Raw genomic sequence first — 19,919 nt, forward strand, 5'->3', positions numbered from 1 at the left:
CACTGAATGTTGAAAAACTTCTGATAGAGTTGTCAAGGCTTGTTTCTCTGAGTCTTGGAGAGAACGAGCTCTTGTGAACACTTTTTCAACTGCTCATCACTACTATACGAAGCATGTGATCACGAAGAACAAAAGCTTAGGAATCATATTTAGAACAAAGGGCAAAACAGCTTATTACCAGTACGTATCCTCAGCAAGTGCAGGAACCTTCATCATTTGTAGTTCAAGATGCAGAGCAATGTATACTTGTGTTGCTAATTCTTTTAGTTTTATGATCTAGGTAAGTATTTGACTATAAAGACTTTTCTCCCAAGATAAACTGTAATAGAGAATCATGATTGCAAGAATTGCAGATTTTGTTTTTAAATAACTTTTCTTTGCAATAGTAAATACATCTGCACTGGAAGATAGGTGTGTCTTAATGGATCAGAAGAACATAAGACAAAATCAAATTGAGTTGGATTTTTAGTTTTAAAAATAATCCATTGATTCAACATTTGTATTCCCTAATTCATAAGACAATAAATTACTGTATGTTAAGAAAATTACTTTAGGTAAAAGTCAGAAGAAGTATTGCCTCCAATGTTGAGAGCACTAAAATTTCATCTCTGAAATACAGTTTCAATATATAGGAATGTCAAGAACCGGCACTGTATAAACCTTTACAACTTTGTAAGAGGAAGAGTAAAATGAATGTGATACTTTGATAAAGAAAAATGGTAAAAAAAAAAAAAAGTTACCATTAAATCTTCCTGCTTCAAGAAGAGTACCAAAGCATTTCAAGAATTGTCTGTGCTGCATGGAAGAATGGAAGAACCAGATGTAGCTTTGAAATTATGTCTTGCAATGAAACAGGGGCTTTAAGGCATCCTGCTCATAAAAAAATGAGAGGAGAGGGGAAGACAAATGAACAGAAAAAAAAAACCCAACCAAACCAACCCCCAGCTGCACAGGGCAACTTATACCACCTGAGGAGCTTCCCTCAAGCTCTTTAAAATAAAGGCAAGCAATCAAAAGAAGCCATGGTGCCTTGGTAAAATATGTTGCCAATTTTGACTCACCCTTGTGGTGAACAGGTGAAACATGTTAGCTTAAACTATTTTACAGTTTCCCTTTGCACAGTTACTGTATTTCATATGATGTGTCATAATTTAAGTGGTAATGTAAATTCAAACCCACAAGTTTTAACATCTTTGTATGCCATGGTATTGCATAACTGCTTTGGCAATTTGGGATGTATGTGGAAATACGAGAAACTTGTGTACCACTTTTTAGTAAGAATGTGTTGAAGGAATAAATGGGGGAGCGAAAGCTTGCCAACAGAAAAAAGATCAGGCATAAGAATAATGTGTTAGGTAGAAATAAAGTATCTTGGGCCTATCTGTAGAGGCTTGGAAAGGTTACATGGTAATGCTTTCTTAATTGTACTTTTAGCATTTTTTTATTTTTGTTATTTTGTGGACTTCTGTAAAATATTAATAGGTATCTACTTCCATGTTAGTTGGAAAGTTTCAAAATATCTCTAATTTCTGACAGAGTATGCAAAATATTTAATTTTAGACATGTGTGCAATCCTGTGCCATTTTTACTTCACTTATTGAGCTACTTGTTTTTACAATAACTGTAAAAATTATTTGCTTTTTTTATAGACCTGTGTTTAAGTACATAGCTATGTAAGAATATACGATACGTTCATATATCTATTCAATAATTTTTGAAGCCATAATTGAGTTTAGGTTAAATAGGTAATGAGTTCAAAGTATAAATATTAAAAATTATAAAGAATAATTTTTGGGAAAATAGAAACAAGTAAACTACTGTATTTTTTAAAATGTAGATTTCAAAACCAGTACAAGTATTCTCAAACTTATAAAGCCATTTCCCTGTTTACACTTAAAATCAGAATTAATACGTGCTAAATTTCAAACCAAACTGATTTGATTCTTCAGTTAGAAAGTTAGTGCTTAGAGTTAGTGTTTGGGCTGAAATATGTTGTCAATAGCTTTACTTCATTAATTTAATAGAGAATGGTTTCATCATCATTCTAACGGGAAAGGTTATGAGCTGGCAGCCTGTATCAGATATTGTGACCAGCTGTAAATAAACAGGAAATGAGAAGAGGGAAAGAAGGAGCCACTATGTTACTTGCTGAAGGTTCGTATTAGTTTTCAGGCTCAAGCGGGGTGGTGGGATCTGAAGGCTGGAGAGGTCTCCCGAGGCATCGCCTCCTTCCTTGTGTCAGGGCAAGCCATTTCTGAAGTACGGCATATTAACTACGTGCGCAAATACTGCGTTTTGAAGCCGAGTATTAGAATGACTTGCAATATCATGGTTTTCTCACCTCATGAACTTGGGATGAGGGAGTGCTGCCTCCGGACCCTGAGGGTACTGCCAGGCCTGACTGTCCCTGCCCAAGCTTCCCCCGGGGCTTTCAGACCCTGCCTGTGGCCCAGGACCCCATGCCACCCCCCGGGGCTGGCCAGCCCTGCCCTAGCAGCACCACAGCAGGGCTGGTCTCCAGCTCCCCAGAGTCGGGCCCACCCATGGGCTGACAGCCTCGGGCTTGCCCCGTCCCCCAGGGAGGTGCTGATGCCCGGGCCCGGGGCTGCCCCCTGGGCTGCCCCCGGGCTGCCCTGCTCCCGGCTGTGGCGATGTGACAGGTCCTGGCTGCCAGGCCCTGCCCTGCTGCCCCGGGGGAGCTGCGGGATCCCGGCCCCAGGGAGCCCCCAGCCCTTGCAGTGCCCTGACAACCTGAACCTTCCTCTCAGAGATGCGCTCTGAGGATCTTTCAAACTGTTTCAGCCTTAATTTTCTGAATGTTGGGAGACAAAGGAGTCCAAAAGAAGCTGAGTAAGTTTGCTGTAGTCATTTTAAAATGTAAAAGACGATTAGTTCTTTTTCTTCTCAGAATGTTTTTAAGTACACACAGGAATTGCCTGCAGTTCCTCTCAAGTCCTGGAGTATGTTTTGGTCCTTTACTTATTTCTTCCTTTGTCCTTTACTTAATTCCTCCTTTCAAAGCTTATCCCACTAGCAGACAAAAATTAAGCCTCCCCCTACTCCTCCCCAAATCCCTGTTGTTTGCCATATACTTTCAATTGAACATCTGCTGTAGGGAAGTGGGATTTAGTGGACATTTTTTATTAATGTGGACTAAACATGTGCTGGCACATGCAGTCAATATTGCTTTTTTTCCACAAAAGTCCTTGATTTTCTCCGTAAGTATCACTTGGTACATAGCAATAGGTAAAATGGATCAATCTTCCTCCTTGTGATGCTGGGGCCCAGCAGGGAGGACAGATGAAGAGGCAGCTCCTGCATCGGGCGTCAGGAGGAAGACGTTGTCCTTGCAGCAGGAGCTGCTGTTCCCACCTCCCTCAACCTGCCTCTTCTTTCACCTCCTCCATTCCCCGTTGCAGAAGTCAGTTGCCACCGTATTTATTTAGGCAGCATCATACAGTTCTGCCTGTGTTTCTGATAAGCTTTTTCCTAATTGTTTGTCACAGAATTCAGTGGGAATGTGATTTGCTGGAGGTTGTAGTCACTCAAATTGTCCAGTTTAAGGAGTGTTACCCAAACCATTGGTAGCAACTAGTGAGGGGAGCTCTCCCTTAGACAATTGAACAGTGATTGCCTTCCCAGCTTGGCCACTCTTTTCAAGACTGCAGTAGGTTTTAAATTCTAATTACAAGAAAATCAAATTGAGTGTTTACCCCACTTAAGGTTTTAAATGTCTGTTTCTTTTGTGAAATTTGCACCAAAAGACCACTTTCAAGTCACAAACCAAAACCGAGGCATGATGCTTTGCCAGCGAGCCTGCAGCCATATGTATGCGAAGCATAGGACGTGTACACTACTGCCTTCTGCTGGTTCAGTATCAGCCATCAGGCATCTCTTACCAACACAGACATGCTGCAAGACTGAGTCATGCTAGGTAAACGATTTTTTTACTGGAACAACCTATTTTGTTGGAAGGGGAACAGTTTTTACCCTTTGGTGCTGCAGACAGGTTTGTTGGCAGGCTTAGCCTTTTTAACATGCTAGTATTTCTAGACCAGTAAAGCTTTGGATTAAGCATAGCTATAGCTTGAGCAAAAGCATTATCCAGTTCTCTGAATAAAATAAAGTATGCAAAAGGAAAAAAAGCTATGTGTATAAATTTATATATATACACATGCATTTTTGTATGGTTGCATCCACAAAAGAAAGAAAAGTCCATAGAAGAATAAGAACCCATATAAAAATTGCGATGTCAACTGAGTGCTGGGTTTTTCCCCATGCTTCTCATAGGCTTATCTATTAGCCAGGGCTTTCGAGTTTGAGCTAGGCTTTGTTGGCATGCAGAAACTCATGTATTGAAGGTTGCAACTTTTTTTTTCTCAGTCATAATAAGATGTATAGAAAATCTCTCTGGAACTTCTATATATAAATTCTGAACTTTTGACCATGGTAGGACTTCGGATGCCTGTGATATTTTTCATATTATATAAAGTTTACAACAGGGAAATAGAGGTAGAAAGTGGTTATTACTCTACTTTTTATTGTAGGTGTTAAAATTAGTCACGGTCCAGTAAGTATCCAAGTTACTATGAATTTCGGTTGAGACTGAAAAACATAAGGGAATTACTCATAATGCAGTCATCATTTTGTAGTGCTTATTTCCCTTTAAATTGTAAAGCAGTTTTGTATATATTGCATGTGATTTATGCTGAATTTTATAAGTCTGTCTCTTCTTTTTTTTCTTTTTAAGGAAAAAAATCTTTTTCAAGGATTTTTTGGGAGGATGGGGAGATGGCCTGGTTTTGGCTGGGATAGAGTTAACTTTCTTCCTAGTAGCTGGTATAGTGCTATGTTTTGGGTTCAGTATGAGAAGAATGTTGATAACACACTGATGTTTTCAGTTGTTGCTAAGTAGTGCTTATGCAAAGTCAAGGATTTTTTCAGCTTCTCATGCCCAGCCAGCAAGAAGGCTGGAGGGGCACAAGAAGTTGGGAGGGGACACAGCCAGGGCAGCTGACCCAAACTGGCCAAAGGGATATTCCATACCATGTGATGTCATGTCTAGTATATAAACCCGAGGGGGAGTGGGGCTAGAAGGGATTGCCACTCGGGAACTAACCGGGCATCGGTTGGCGAGTGGTGAGCAATTGCATTGTGCATCACTTGTTTTGTATATTCCAATTATTTTATTATTATTATTATTGTCATTTTATTATTGTAATTATTATCATTATTATTTTCTTCCTTTCTGTTGTATTAAGCTGTTCTTATCTCAACCCATGAGTTTTACTTTTTTCCCCAATTCTCTCCCCCATCCCGCTGGGTGGGGGGGAGTGAGCGAGCAGCTGTGTGGTGCTTAGTTGCTGGCTGCGGTTAAACCACGACAGTGTAGACAAAGTGTGTGATCTGGGCAAGCTTTCCTTGGTTTGTGTTTTCTGGTTACGGGAGAAATGGTACACCATATTCCAGTCTCAACTGAGTGCTCAATCTTCCTCATCTAAAGTTGAGTCATTTTAAAAAATGAATCATAATTTTTATGTGGGCTAAATCATATGGTTTTGAACTTAGTATGTAAATTTGTCTTCAGTTATAAAAAGTATCTTTGTTAGGACTGAAAGACAGGTAAGGAAAAATCAGACACTTTGACACTTTTACTGTTACATATGCAGGTTTCATATTTCTAGAGTCATCATTTTAATTGTTTTGCCTTTATTCTGAAACAATACAACATCAGCCCAAGTCTCATCTATATATCTATTGTTTTGGAGTCTTTATTTTAAAATAGAATTTCTGCAGCACTGCGTGGAATCCAGGTACTTTTCTCCCACGTACCTAGTAATAGCTTTTCAGTTAGCAGTCTTCCACACCATGCCTAGTCTGTTTGTCCTGCCCCAAACTCACTGGAGCATAGGTGGAAAACCAATTCTTGCCTCATCCAAGGAAAGCTCTGATTCCTGGGTCACAGTTGCCCTTTTTCGCCTTCCACCCCCTTGGCTAAATGAACACTGGTGTATTCTATCCAAATTGCAACAGAAGATGGGTTGAACAATAAGAGTTTAAATCCATTCAGGCAGAGGAGAGAATTGAAGGTCTTCCATATTTTGAGTGAATGTCCAAAGCACTGGGCTAGTGGGTAATAAAAATAATAAAATTATGAGAACAAAAAGAGATGTTTCATGAACCAGACTTTATATTTAAAGCTACATGAAATTCATATTGTGCTAGCTATAGCTTTGCAGGTAAGATGGGATTTAAGCACTGCAGTGACAGACTGTGTGCTATATCTACACATATTTAGAAACTGTCTCTCTTGAGGAGAGCTTGGAATACAGAGACTTAGACAAAGAAGGAATTTGTCCTTGATTTTAAAAACAGGTAAGAGTAATCCGTTGGAGTTTAAGACCATATTTGTATGTTAACATGAGTGGTGCTTATGGATTTAGTGAGACTGCTCACAAAATGGTAAGTTGATAAGTTATGCAGAACATCTGTACTTGTAGGTAACAGTGAGAACACAGGTTCTGGTTTGATGCTTGTGTTTACACCACCATTTTCCGGTGAGTCTGTAGATGACTTGGATCAGACTAAATAAACTGTAATGGAACTCATAGCATTGTTGTTGTTTCCTTGTTACTTAGGAGAAAAGTTAGGAAAACTTCCTAGTTATTTCTGTGTATATTTTCTGGAAATTTTTGTCTATTTTGGACAGAAAGCATGTACTTGACTTTTTTTTTTTTGAAGTGGAATTGAGAACATTTTACTGCAGTTTCTCATTTTTATTGGCATAGACCTTTGCAACACAATGCCTCTTGTATTTCTTTCTCTCTTTTTTTTTTTTTTTTTTTTTTTTTAAATGTGATCCCCAAGTAGGAGTGAAACTTGAAAATTGTCCTATTATTCATATCCCTTTAGGTCAACTTATTAGAGATGGAACATGTTCCTAATACTAGTTTGCCTGCTAGAGGCTGAGGAAGGACAATTAATTTTTCTGAGGAATGTCAGCACTGTTGAAGAGTATGCATGCAGAAGATTGCCAGTTGGCGTTTGACTTCAAAATATTGATAAGTCATTTCAAGCGTTTTAAAAGGTCTCTGTTCAGGTTAGTTTGGATACTGTCACATGAACTCAAAAAATGATTGAATAACTGTGAACAAAAGATTGTGAAAAATGGTTCTGCCTTGGCTGTGAAATGTATGTCATAGCGCTTGTAATAAATACAGCTCCTGTCCAGAATGTGGAAATCTCTTGAAGAGTTTTGCTGGACAACTAAAGCAAAATTTATATTCACAGACCCTTTTTTCTTGACAGTTATTTCAAGCATGGAATTAGCTATGCTTTTTTGGATGTGACTGCTATAAGCTCATGCACGGAAAAGGTGAAAAGTTGTATTGTTGTTGAAATTGTCAAGTATCATCAACACAGAAAATATTCTCTAAGAAGAGTATGAAAATTAAAAGCAAAAATTTATTTTTAATAAGTAACATAACAGGTTTTTAGTTTTAATTATGGTTGCATAGGCATAATAATCATTTAAAGATGAATAGACTATCTGGCAAAATAGGAAATGAAAGAAGTGTGGTCATTGCTGGGAGAAAATCTCAAGACAGTGTTTTAAAACAGCTAGGGAAGTGGGCCATTTCTATTTTATTTATTTATTATTTCATTTGTATAATAAAAGGTGTGTGAGGAGACCTTGCTGTCTTTCTATCTGATGTGCGTTTAACCTCTTTCCTCCAAAGTTGAGTAAAATCCATTTTTCGGATGAGGTTCAGTCACCTCTGTCATACATCTGCTCATCTCACACTGCTGCTTTCATAGTTATTGACTTCATTATCATAAGATGCAATGATTTTTGTATACAACCATGTATATGACTATTGAAAAACATATTGAAATAATAGACCAAGTAAAAAAGAATTTTTTGTCAGTCATCAATTTGTGTACTTGTCCTGATCAGTAAGTATCTAACCCATCAGCTTCTAAATACAGTTCCTAATAAAATTTATTTCTTAACATATTCATTTATTCATTTTTATAGTTTTTTGTCTCCTTTTCACATAAAGTTGTAATTATTTGCTGTATTTCAAATGACACAGCAATAAGACTATAGATGACCTTATCAGCTAAATATTTGCTGTGATTGCCTATGAGACCAGCTAAACTCTGTTACTTACAGTTGACACTAACATTGAAATACATCCGATTAGTGAAAATAAACTGTTTTATTGAGGCCACATATTGTGTGTTTTCATTGAAGAAAATGTCATAAAATGACAAACATTGGGAAAAGCAGTTCTTATTACAGTCTAAACTGTGTATGAGGGTAGGGAGGAAACAACTCCTTCAGCACCTCTTGAAACTGAATTTTACTGGTGTATCCTGTTTATAGCTGTTAAGAACTGTTACAAAGCTATTTTTCAAGTCCTTTGCTCCTAAATTTTCTCCTTCTAGGTCACATAATTTACTAAAAGTACTTTTTAGAGTCAGGTTTAAGGTGCTGAATTTCTTTAACTTTGTAAGAACTATTACAGTGCTATATTTTGTTGATATAATTAAAAAAATCAGTAAGACTAGGTCCTAATATTTGTAGTTTTAAGTGTCTAACTAATTGCTCATGTGATAGTGCTGTTCTTGATGCACTCTTTACTTCTCTCCTTTCCTTCCAGGTTTTGTTGTAGAAATAAATGTGCAGCCATTAAGTTTAGCTGTTTTCTTCTGTAGTGCATCTGCTACTCATTACCAGTTCATGGTTTACTTAAGTGTTGTGGCCGTTAATGTACATTTGACCATTATGCACTCAACTACTGCATTTTAAAGAAAAAATTGAGTTACAATTATTTTTGTTGTATTGCTGAGATATTTTAAGGTGGAAAAGATTGTTATGTGCATGATGTATTCTAAGTGAATCTTAGTTTAAGGGTTTTATGTAGTGGCTGCTTCCTGAAATAACTGTTTTGTTATCTGCACGTAGACAATTAAAAACAAATTGAAAAGGTTAGACCTATATCCCTGCTTCTGAACTGCAGGGATTTTGCACAGCTCTGTTAGACAAAAGTTGTCCTAAAGTTACTTTAGTTGACAGTGGTTAGAATATCTTAGAGGTCTCCAAAAATAAAGGTTTCAATAGCAACATTTGTTTTCTGTGACGTGAGTGTAGAAGAATATTTTTTTTCCTTCAGGTTTCCCCTTTATCTTGATATTCTCTGGCGCCTCTGACAGTTCCTCTACTCACTGGCAGGTGTGCTAGATGAGGTTGAGTAGCGCTGTTGGGAATGGCCATGTTCCGTAGATGACTCGGGTTTCAAGGGCAAGAAAAGTGGCTTGAAATAGTCCTTGCAAACAACCTCTTCAGAAATATGCTACTTAACAATAGTTAAGGATTGGGTCAAAGAGTGTTTGTTTCTTAGTGTTTTCTGTTTACTTGCTGATTTTTACAGTATTTGGTGAGAGGGTATAGTATGTTCTCATTTTCTTTGTGCCCACAGCTCTCATACAGCTAGAGAAAATTACTAATGTGCATTTAGAAAAGCTATTAGCAGTTTGGTGGTTGTTTCTTTAGTTACAGTTCATATTATGTAAATCAGTTTTCTGTATTTTCATATTCTCTCTCTTTATTCTTCATCCAGATTCCACCAAGAAAATTAAGGATGTCTTAGAAGAATTCCATGGCAGTGGTGTCTTAGCAAAATACAATCCTGAAGGGGTAATTCTTCCTCTTTCTTCAATGGCCAGAAATGTTGGGGAGAAATATTTACAAATGTTGTAACAAATCTAAGCATTTGAAATAGAAGATTATTTGTAAATCAGCTGTTTGGGGTATTTGAAACTGTTTGGAAAGCAAAAATATGAATATTTTGAAGGCCTAAAAGTTTATAAACATCACATTAGACAGCCCTGCTTAATAATTTACATAAAAACACATTTTCATTTCTAAGAATTAAACAGACAGACACAAAACCCCCCATCTTATGGTGAGGTTAACATGCTTCCCAATTATTTCTAAAGATTGGAAATGTTAAGCGTAATGTCAAAAGTTAGAAAAGTAAAATATGTTGAGTTAAGATTTATTTTTAAATTCTGTTTCTCTTGTGTTGTTTCTGGTAGTGGCATCCCCATTATTAAAGGAGAACTTTCTTCTGATGTTAGAAAACAAAGAATTCAGCTGGGGAAAAAAAAAGTGTGTGTGCATTGTCATTGCAGATTCACTACTAGACAAAATATTCTGGTTTGGCTGTAGAAAAAGCTAGATTGTTTTCTTTTGTTATCCTCAATTGTAATTTGTATCTGCTTAGCACATCCTAATAGCGTGATTCAAAATGCAGCTAAATAAAAACCTGTTTAAGTAATGTTTCCAATAGTAATGTTTCTAACTGTGCTTGCATTACGTAGAATTCAGGATAGAAAAATGTGCTAACCATTATGAAAACTACTTGATCTTACGTTTCAGGATGTAAAAGACAAGAATTATTGTTAAGTAAGGTAGTTGTAACTCTTTAAGTATTGAAAAATTATTTGACTTGACACTGAACTTTGCAAAGCATAGTGCTGGTCATTTTAGTTTCTGGGGAAAATATTTCATAATTCAGTAAAATAGTGTAAGTAGATCTTGTAAATGATCATCTTAAATCTCCATTATTTTAGTTAAATAGAATCATAGATTATAAAAGGATGGGAATGCTGTGAACATCTAATTCATTCTCCGATGTAACGTAGGCTGTAGGACCTCCTTTAATTGATTTTTGTTAGAATGTAGACATGTTTTTGGTTTTTTTTAGAAAAGTGTGAACCGTTCATTTAAAAACTCAGTGCTTGCTCTTTTTTTTTTTTAACTTTTAACTTCTGCAATTTTCTTTATGTTCTTAGTGTATGTGATAAAGTGTTTTTAATTTATTATTCACATTTTTTATTTAAATCCTTCACTTATTTTCAGTCATCATACAACTTTTTCAGTTTTGTGAAGTGTAAGCTTTTAAAGTACAAAATAATTGTGCATTTTATGCATATTTAAATAACATGTTGCCATGTAGGTAACACATTATCAAGTTATCAATGTTGGTATATAAACAAATCAGTATTTAAAGTTGTGAGATTGGTCTCTAACAAAGTCATTCCTCCAATTTGGGAATATGTGGAGGTTGAGTCATGGCAAAAAGTGATCAGTATGGGTACCTGGGACAACTGCTGTGACTGAAGCCAGGTCAGTTTGCAGAATTTGTACAAAGCTGGAATTAATAAACATGGTTGGTCCTGAGCTGAGTCTTTGACTCTGTATGGTGTTTCCCAGAGTTCTTCATTTCACAGTGATTTGTTTGCAGAATCCCACCAATGTACTGAAACATCCAGGGGTTATAGAGCAGCAAAGCACCCAAGCCAGTGAGGAGAATGGAAGGGGAGGAGTGAATGCAAGTCAGACACCCTGTGGTGGCTTCAGTGTCTTCAGCAGGGATCAAGCTATACACTGCTACTGGGTCAATGTTGGACACAGGCTGACCCTGACAGCTTTTGTACTTTGCTGCCTAGCACTTAGGCTTCAGGGAGTGCAACATAAGGAAAACACAGCTAGCAGCAAAGCTACTTTGAATCTAGTAGGATTTATTAGCTCAAGTTTAACGCCATAGGCTGCTGAACTGGAAGCAAAGTGGCTGAAATTTCCTCTGCAGTTGAGTGAAAATTCCAAGTCACACAGAACTGCCTTTGCACAGGTGTGTCTATTTCTGGCATGCATTCAACCTGCTATGTGGATAAACTCTTTATAGAATGATTTACAAGTTGATTGTATCTGGTCAGATGAGGACTCTGTGAGTTGGATGTACAAATATAAATTAAGTCATTGTTATCTGTAAATGAGCTGACAAAAATTGACTGATCCAGCTGAAATCATAGTGCAGCTTTTTACTTCCACATATTATAGACAGCACTTCCTTTTTGTTATTGTGTTTTGTAGAGGATACCATCATGTTTCCATTTTAGCTCTCTATTTCCTAGATCATTATCTTATAAGCACTCCAAGTATTTTTCAAGTCTTGTCAATATTCTGCCAAAAGGTGGTGCCAGTTTTTTACCAATAAACAGGTAGCATAGAGCTATGGCAGACTTAGCAGTGTGATAAATCTATGTACTTAAGAAAAAGCCTTAAGAACTTCCTGTTTCAAGCTTCTCCCTGCTTAAAGGGTTCAGGAATTTATTCCACTCCGTTACTTCTATATTGGAGTTTTTTATCACAAGCTGATTTAATGGGACACAAATAGCAAAAGAAAAGCTATTGGTATTCAAAGCTTTTTACCTGAAGTCATCTGGTTTGTTTTTCCATTATCTTATATCTTGTCGAGTGAGTGGGTTTTGGGCTTAGTGGAAATGATGTATCTCTGATTATCAGAACATCATCCAGTATAGGGAGTTTATTTATGGAGCTTTTACTCTCTGCTTTCAATATAAGGGAGATGACTGAAACTTCTGCAAATGCTACTGAACCTCTGCCCATCCACCTTCTTCTCTAAGTTAGTGTCAAATATGTAATTAAGAATAGATTATATACCTGATGCAAGACACATAGGTAGGTTAAGATCAGCCTCCTGGAAAGCTGTGATTTATAAATATTCTTTCCGTCATTTGAGATTTATTTAAATTAATTAATTTCAGCCATTTCACTTGGAGGGGAACACTGAATAGGCTAGCAAGAATTAGGGAAGCAGATGGAGCTAAAGACTGTATCTAAGTGTACAGTAAGGACACATCATTGTGTGCTTGGAGTCCTAGCGTTGTCACCCTTTTTGAGGGATCTATTGGAGTGCATCATAATTTTTTGTTTACCTGCTTACCTACTTACCATCTAGAGCTCTTAGGGTTGATTGGTGCATGAAGGGTGAGAGTGGAAGGTGCGTTAGGGGTCACAGTCAGACAGGCATTCAGGGTGCAGTTTGGGTCTGCATGTGGAGCAGAGCAGTGCTGCAGAGTTCCACAGTTTGGATGTGGGTAAAAAGAATAAATGTGCATATGCAGAAAGACCAGGAAAACAAAAATTTCCAGGAAGGTTATGACGATGAGTGCATGACACAAGGTACATTCCATGATCTGATCTGCCCAGAGAGGTGAAGCCCTGAGTTTGGCAGAATGTGTGCAGTCAGGTTGCAGTCATCTACCTGCTCCAAAGGATTTTTGCATTTTTGAAAGTAGTGCAGATACTTCTAAGAAGCTTTCTCCAGGGTCCTTCTGATTTCTGGAGGCTTTAGGATTTTTCTAACTTAACTCTGTGGATGCATCAAAGATAGGTCTGGTAACTAGTTTAGCAAAAGTCTGGCACAATCAATGTAATTTATGCAGAGAATACAACTGTATTTATAATTTTAAGGTAGTACCTCTTACTGGGAAGTAGTGGTAGCAGTTGGTGATTAAAGTAGAAAATTAATATGGCACCTTTATTAAAAGGAGTAAAAATTATTAGAAACTAAAGCAACATATAATGATGACTTTTGCAAAAGTGCTTGCTAGTTTTTATAGAATCATAGAGTCATTTAGGTGGGAATAGATCCTTAAGATCATCATATCCAACCATAAACCTAACACTGCCAAGTCCACAACTAAACCATGTCCCTAAGGACCACATCTATGCATCTTATAAATACCTCCAGGGATGGTGACTCAACCACTTCCCTGGACAGCCTGTTCCAATACGTCACAACCCTTTCAGTAAAGAAATTTTTCCTAATATCCAATCTAAACCTCCCCTGCCGCAGCTTGAGGCCATTTCCTCATCTTATGGCTTGCTACTTGGGGAAAGAGAGTGACACCCACCTTGCTACAACCTCCTTTCAGGTAGTTGTAGAGAGCAATAAGGTCTCCCCTTGGCCTCCTTTTCTCCAGACTAGACAACCCCACTTCTCTCAGCCACTCCTCATAAGACTTGTGCTCTAGACCCTTCACCAGCTTTGTTGCCCTTCTTTGGACACACTCCAGCACCTCAGTGTCTTTCTTGTAGAGAAGGGCCCAAAACTGAACACAGGATTCAAGGTGGGGCCTCACCAGTGCCGAGTACAGGGGGACGATCGCTTCCTTGCTCCTGCTGGCCACACTATTTCTGATGCAGGCCAGGATGCCGTTGGCTTTCTTGGCCACCTGGGCACACTGCTGGCTCATATTCAGCTGGCTGTCAACCAACACCCCCATGTCCTTTTCAGCCTTTCTTCCCCAAGCCTGTAGCGCTGCATGGGGTTGTTGTGACCCAAGTGCAGGACCTGGCACTTAGCCGTGTTGAACCTCATGCAACTGGCCTTGGCCCATCGATCCAGCCTGTCCACATCCCTCTGTAGACCCTTCCTACCCTCAAGCAGATCAGCACTTCTGCCCACCTTGGTGTCGTCTGACACTTATTGAGGGTGCACTCAATCCCCTCGTCCAGATCATTGATAAAGATATAAAACAAAAGTGGCCCCAGTACTGAGCCCTGGGGAATATCACTTGTGACTGGCCACTAACTGGATTTAACTCCATTCACCACAACTCTTTGGGCCCGGCCATCCAGCCAGTGTTTTACCCAGCGAAGCATACGCCCGTCCAAGCCATGAGCAGCCAGTTTCTCCATGAGAATGCTGTGGGAAACAGTGTCAAAGGCTTTACTAAAGTCTGGATAAACAGCATCCACAGCCTTTCCCTCATCCACTAAGTGGGTCACCTTGTCACAGAAGAAAATCAGGTTAGTCAAGCAGGATCTGCCTTTCATAAACCCATGCTGACTGGGCCTGATCCCCTGCTTGTCCTGTATGTGCCACATGATGGCACTTAAGATGATCTGCTCCATAACCTTCCCCAGAACCGAGGTCAGACTGACAGGTCTGTAGTTCCCCAGATCCTCCTTCATGCTCTTCTTGTAGATGGGTGTCACATTTGCTAACCTCCAGTCAACTGGGACTTCCCAGGTTAGCCAGGACTGTTGGTAAATGATGGAAAGTGGCTTGGTGAGCACTTCCACCAGCTCCCTCAGTACCATTGGGTGGATCCCACCTGGCCTCATAGACTTGTGTGTGTCTAAGTGGTGTAACAGCTCACTAACCATTTCTGCTTGGATTATGGGGGCTTCATTCTGCTCCCCATCCCTGTGTTCCAGCTCAGGGGGCTGGGTACCCTGAGAACAATTGGTCTTCTTGTTAAAAACTGAGGCAAAGAAGGCATTCAGTACCTCAGCCTTTTCCTCATCCTTTGTCACTGTTTCCCCCCACATCCAATAAAGGATGGAGAGTCTCTTTAGCCCTCCTTTTGTTGTTAATGTATTTATGGAATTTATCATTATATTCACTTCTGATTAAGTTGTTCCATTAACAACTATTCTTAGCAACAAGTAATTTTTTATGTTTTTTAAAGCACACAGGGATGAAAGACAAACACTATTTACTTTTTTTTTCCCTTGGTTATCTGTCATTGCATGGTTAAAAATAAATTGCTTGCACGCTCTAATCAAGACTAGAATGCTGACTTAGAAACATTTTCTTGACATATGTGCTAATGCAAGAAAATGGGATACTCTATCTAATTTCTTAAACTTGTTCAACTACATCACTAACCTTTCAACAAAAAATAGTTCTGTTATAAAAACAGAGCACTAACGTATGTGTATTCTTTCTTTCTTTGCATGCGTTACAGAAACAAGATATACTTAATCAAGTAAGTAATCTTAATTTGATTTTTTTTCCCTTTTGTTATGCATAGGAGCAGTATCTTTTATTTTGTAGGCTTCCATTGAGATGTCACTTATTAATAAATACTGCATGTGGCTAGTCTGTCAGATAGTAGACAAATATTTAAAGCTGAGAGCAAAGTGCACTCTTCTTCTGCTAGAAGACTTTTTCACTGGGTGAATTTCATTTTTGTCATTCACAGTACATAATTTTGCTAACGCTAATGAAAAGGAATATGAAAAATAAGTTAAAAGCAAGTAATTAATTTGTTGCATATTTGTCACAGAAATTTCTAATTACTAGTGAGATCTCGTAATGGTTTGTATTATTCTGAAATGACAGTAACACATCTCAGAAAAAAAATATTAAGTACTGTTGCTATAACCATATAATACTGTATATATGTAGCAGGCTTAAAATTGCAGATTTTATGATTTGAATAAGGCTTATAATGTGCTTTAAGCAATTGTGACTTCACAGCAATTACAAGAGAAATGGTTAAAGAGCTGATCATCAACCCAAGACTCTACTCCTGAGAAGCTGCAGTAGCCTAAAACCAGGTATAAAAATGCAATGAAAAAAAAAAGCTAGGGACAGACTAACGAAATGAACTAGTTTTTCTAATGACCTAGTTATTCTTCCTTTGTAGCACAGAGGTGTTAAAAAGCCCCTGCTCTTCTGTTCTGGGAAGAGGCAGTCAGAACGTGAGAACAACTAAAAAGTCAAGAGAGTGAAAGGATTAGTTTTGTACGAACCCCTCACTTTCTGGGGTCAAAGGCCAGTTGAGCTTTTGGAGGTGTGTTACTCAGAGAAGTACTGTCTGTTCACAGAAGGGCTCAGTTTTCTTCAGATGACCAACATTACATTTTAGTAAACTAACAGAGTGACTGCAATGGGTCCTGAAAGAGAAGGTATTCAGATTAAAGCAGTGTGTCTAGGTCCAGTCTTGAGAATAATCTTGTTAGTATTTTTGCTAATAACCTTGTCAAAAGAAGTAGATGAATACTGATAGAATCAACTCACTAAACCAAATTTGCAGATTGTTGCTAAAATGGAGAAAAATCTGAATATTATACTGGAAAAGCTTGATGAAGTTATGGAGTACAGTAAATGGAAATGGAATTAAATGCACTAGTGCAGAGTACAGTGTGGTGTACCCTGGGACCAGTGGCATTGTTAGATAAATTGTTGTGTGTGGTAGTTGATCACAAGATGATTGCAAAGCATCATTGTGGTTTGGTCATGAAGAAGAGGAATATATTACTGGGACAGTGTAATGGTATTCCTGTGGCCATGGTGGTCTAAGAACAAGACAAGACTTGTAAGAAAAGGTAGTGACTTAGGCCCATTGAGATAAGTGGAAAACTAGTTAAAATTTCAAGCACACAGAAATATGGATTGAAAGAAGGATTTTTGTGCTGTTTCCCTCAGCTACATTCTTTGATCTGACAGAAGATACTAATTTACCATAAAGACCTTGCCTTATTATACTATATAAAGTGAAGTATTTCTACTACAGATAGGAAGATTTACTCTTCTAGAAAAAGGTACTGCATAAACCACATCCTTCTGCCTTTGACCACGTGATAGCACAAAGTGAACTCAAATTGGAACTAATTTATAGAGGGGTTAGTGAACTAATTTATAGTAGGGTGGAGAATTATAGCATATCTATTATCTAGGAGAAGCATGTCCCTCACATCTAAGAAACTGAAGACTAAGAAAGGATCTTGTATCTTTCTAGCTTCAAAAGAGAAAAATCTAGCAACTTGTGAGTATCACCAGCAGAAAACTCTACCCTTCAGACACAGGGCATACTGGTTTTCTGGCTCTGTGGGCAGAATTTCTAGGGAAACAGCTTCCTGGATACCTAGAGGGTTGGGAAACCTGCCAGGTAGAGATGCTGGCAGTCTGGCTGTAAGCCTGCTTTCTGTGGAAAGTGTTGAAGGCACAGAGGTGTAAAATGTTTCAGATAGTCAATTTCTGCTGCAAAACTGTTCAGTTTTGGACATTTTTGATGCTCTTTAGTGGACCCTCTGTCTCCTTTCCTCAGTCTGTGCTAACATCTCTCCTTTCTTGGTATCTTCCTTCCCTTTTGATACTTCCCCTCTCTGCCTTAAGATCCCATTTTTATCCTGTTGTTCTCTATTTTTTTGCATTGCACAGTACCTTATGTTTAAGCTTTATGAGCATCATGCTGCTTTCATTTACATGTTACCTGTTCAGTTCTCATAGTTTGTCAAATGGCTAACTCCAGGACTATTTTCCAGTTCTGATGCACAGTAGATACTGTTTCAAAGAATTTTAAAGGAAAAAAGAGTTTATTTTTTTGTTTATTAGGGTACCACTATCAGTATTTAGATAGAAGTTCATAGAGAATTTTAAGCTGTCTTGATATTCAGGCCAGAGGGACCATTCTGTTTCAAAGAATATGCTGCTTAAAGCTACACCATTTTTAAAGGGAAAAAAAAACCCAAACCCCCACAAAAAAAAGTGGAGGGTCACACTGGTGTCTGTTTTATTTTTAACACATTTTATTTGAAGAGTGACAGACTATTCTGACAACATTCCAGCTCCTCTAACAACATGAAAACAGTATAAATATGGTACCAATTATGGTACTGACTTATAAAGTATGAAAAAAGCTATCCTCATATTTTCATATTCATTTGAAAAATCAGCTAAGTTGTTCTTTTCTAAAAGTGAAATAAACACAGAAATAAATTCCTTAAGAAAGGACACATTTAGTATATTTCTTGATTTTTATATTGCCATTAATGAATATTTAAAATTGATGCATTTTGGCACAAGTATACATGCAATGGTGCAATGTTTATGCAAAATTAGGAGTTACAACTATTCTGCTAGTCATCAGTGATTTCATAATATTTAACTACTAAGATGCTTTTAACATCAATGGAGAAGTATCTTTCTGTGTTTTTAAAAGATTGTAATTTTAATTGTATTATCCTGTGCCTTCATTTAATCACTACATGTCTGAATTAGTATTGCGAAAGAAATAGCAGGGGAGAGGTATTTGGCTAATGGGTATTTGGACTCTGCAAAACAAAACCAAATAAAGACATTTTCTTAAGAGAACAGCATTTAATGTTGAAATTTTGTTTAATTTAAAACAGTGAGAATTCTGAAGCCATCAAAAAGTGCCATGTTGGTGCTATAGTGTTTTTTGGTTTACATCCTATTTGTAATAATTGGATAATAAAGGACTATGTGGTGCTTGTAAACGGTTCTACAGGTGTTTATGTTACCTGGTCAGACACAGGGCAGGTCTATTTTATTTGCCTACAAAGGATATTATCTAGAAATTGCAGGCAATGACAAGGCTTTAGAACAGCCTAATTTTCGTTAATTTCTAGTTTATATCTCTAAACACATTTAACTTACTGTAGGTTTAGTCAGGCTGAATTAGGAAAGACAGGTTAAAGTGCTCTACCCAGAGTATTTAATTATGACTTTTTTTTTTTTCCCTTGGCTTTCATTCTGAAGAACAATATATTCTATTGTGGTTTGGTTTTATAACGATGACTGCAGTTACAATTGATTCACCTACTTGGTGGCATCTGGATAATGTTTATGAAACTGCATTGAGAAACAAAATGTATAAAAAACCATTTTAAATCATAATTTATTGCAGGAATTACTCAACAAATTGAAATGGCTTGAAGTCCTCTTATGCAATACAGGTGCTATTGCTAGCATCGGCCTGTAAGCATGTATAATTTAGCACGTGACACTGCTCATATCTTTTTATCACTTTCTAAGCTATACTTTTAAATTCTGGTGAGGGCAAACTCAAACTTAGTTCAATTAGCCCAGCTCCACTTTTCTAAAGACTGTAAATTTACTCAGTGCAAAGTGGATGTAAATTGTTGCCAAGTGGAATGGACGTTTTAAACCTTCTTCTATTGGTATACGTGACTATTGCAAGTGAGAGATCCAGGTAATCAGGCTCAGATTGTGTTAAATCTCAGCAAACAGTTCAGTCATGAATTGAAACAGTTATAAAAGTTTGTCAGTTTGTATGCTTCAAAGCTTTTAAAGGGGGAGGGATGAACGATGACTGTTCACATGACATCCTCACGTATTATTTTTCTTACTAAAAGAAATGTAGCAAATATTTTTAATAAATATAGCTGCAGTAACCTTCACAAAAGTTTGCAATGGACAGAGAAGATCATTACAGTTAAAATATGCGAGAATGCTGTTGTTATAGAACGCATATAGAAAAAT

The 19,919-nt window shown here is 37.6% G+C and overlaps 1 protein-coding gene across 7 annotated transcripts in view; it reads left to right on the top strand.

The window, feature by feature from the left end:
* The window catches only part of DGKB (diacylglycerol kinase beta), a 368,055-nt gene that overhangs the window by 61,596 nt on the left and 286,540 nt on the right, over positions 1–19,919 (top strand). For 5 of the 7 annotated variants that reach the window (XM_030010154.2, XM_030010155.2, XM_041122700.1 and 2 more), the window contains exons 3-4: positions 9,627–9,703; positions 15,634–15,654. In XM_030010154.2, coding sequence (XP_029866014.1) covers positions 9,627–9,703; positions 15,634–15,654 — 98 coding nt within the window. The remainder of the gene's footprint in view (positions 1–9,626; positions 9,704–15,633; positions 15,655–19,919) is intronic. The other 2 variants (XM_030010160.2, XM_030010159.2) reach the window with 1 other exon arrangement.

Source organism: Aquila chrysaetos, chromosome 3 (assembly GCF_900496995.4).
Source record: "Aquila chrysaetos chrysaetos chromosome 3, bAquChr1.4, whole genome shotgun sequence".
NCBI classification, from domain to species: Eukaryota; Metazoa; Chordata; class Aves; order Accipitriformes; family Accipitridae; genus Aquila; species Aquila chrysaetos.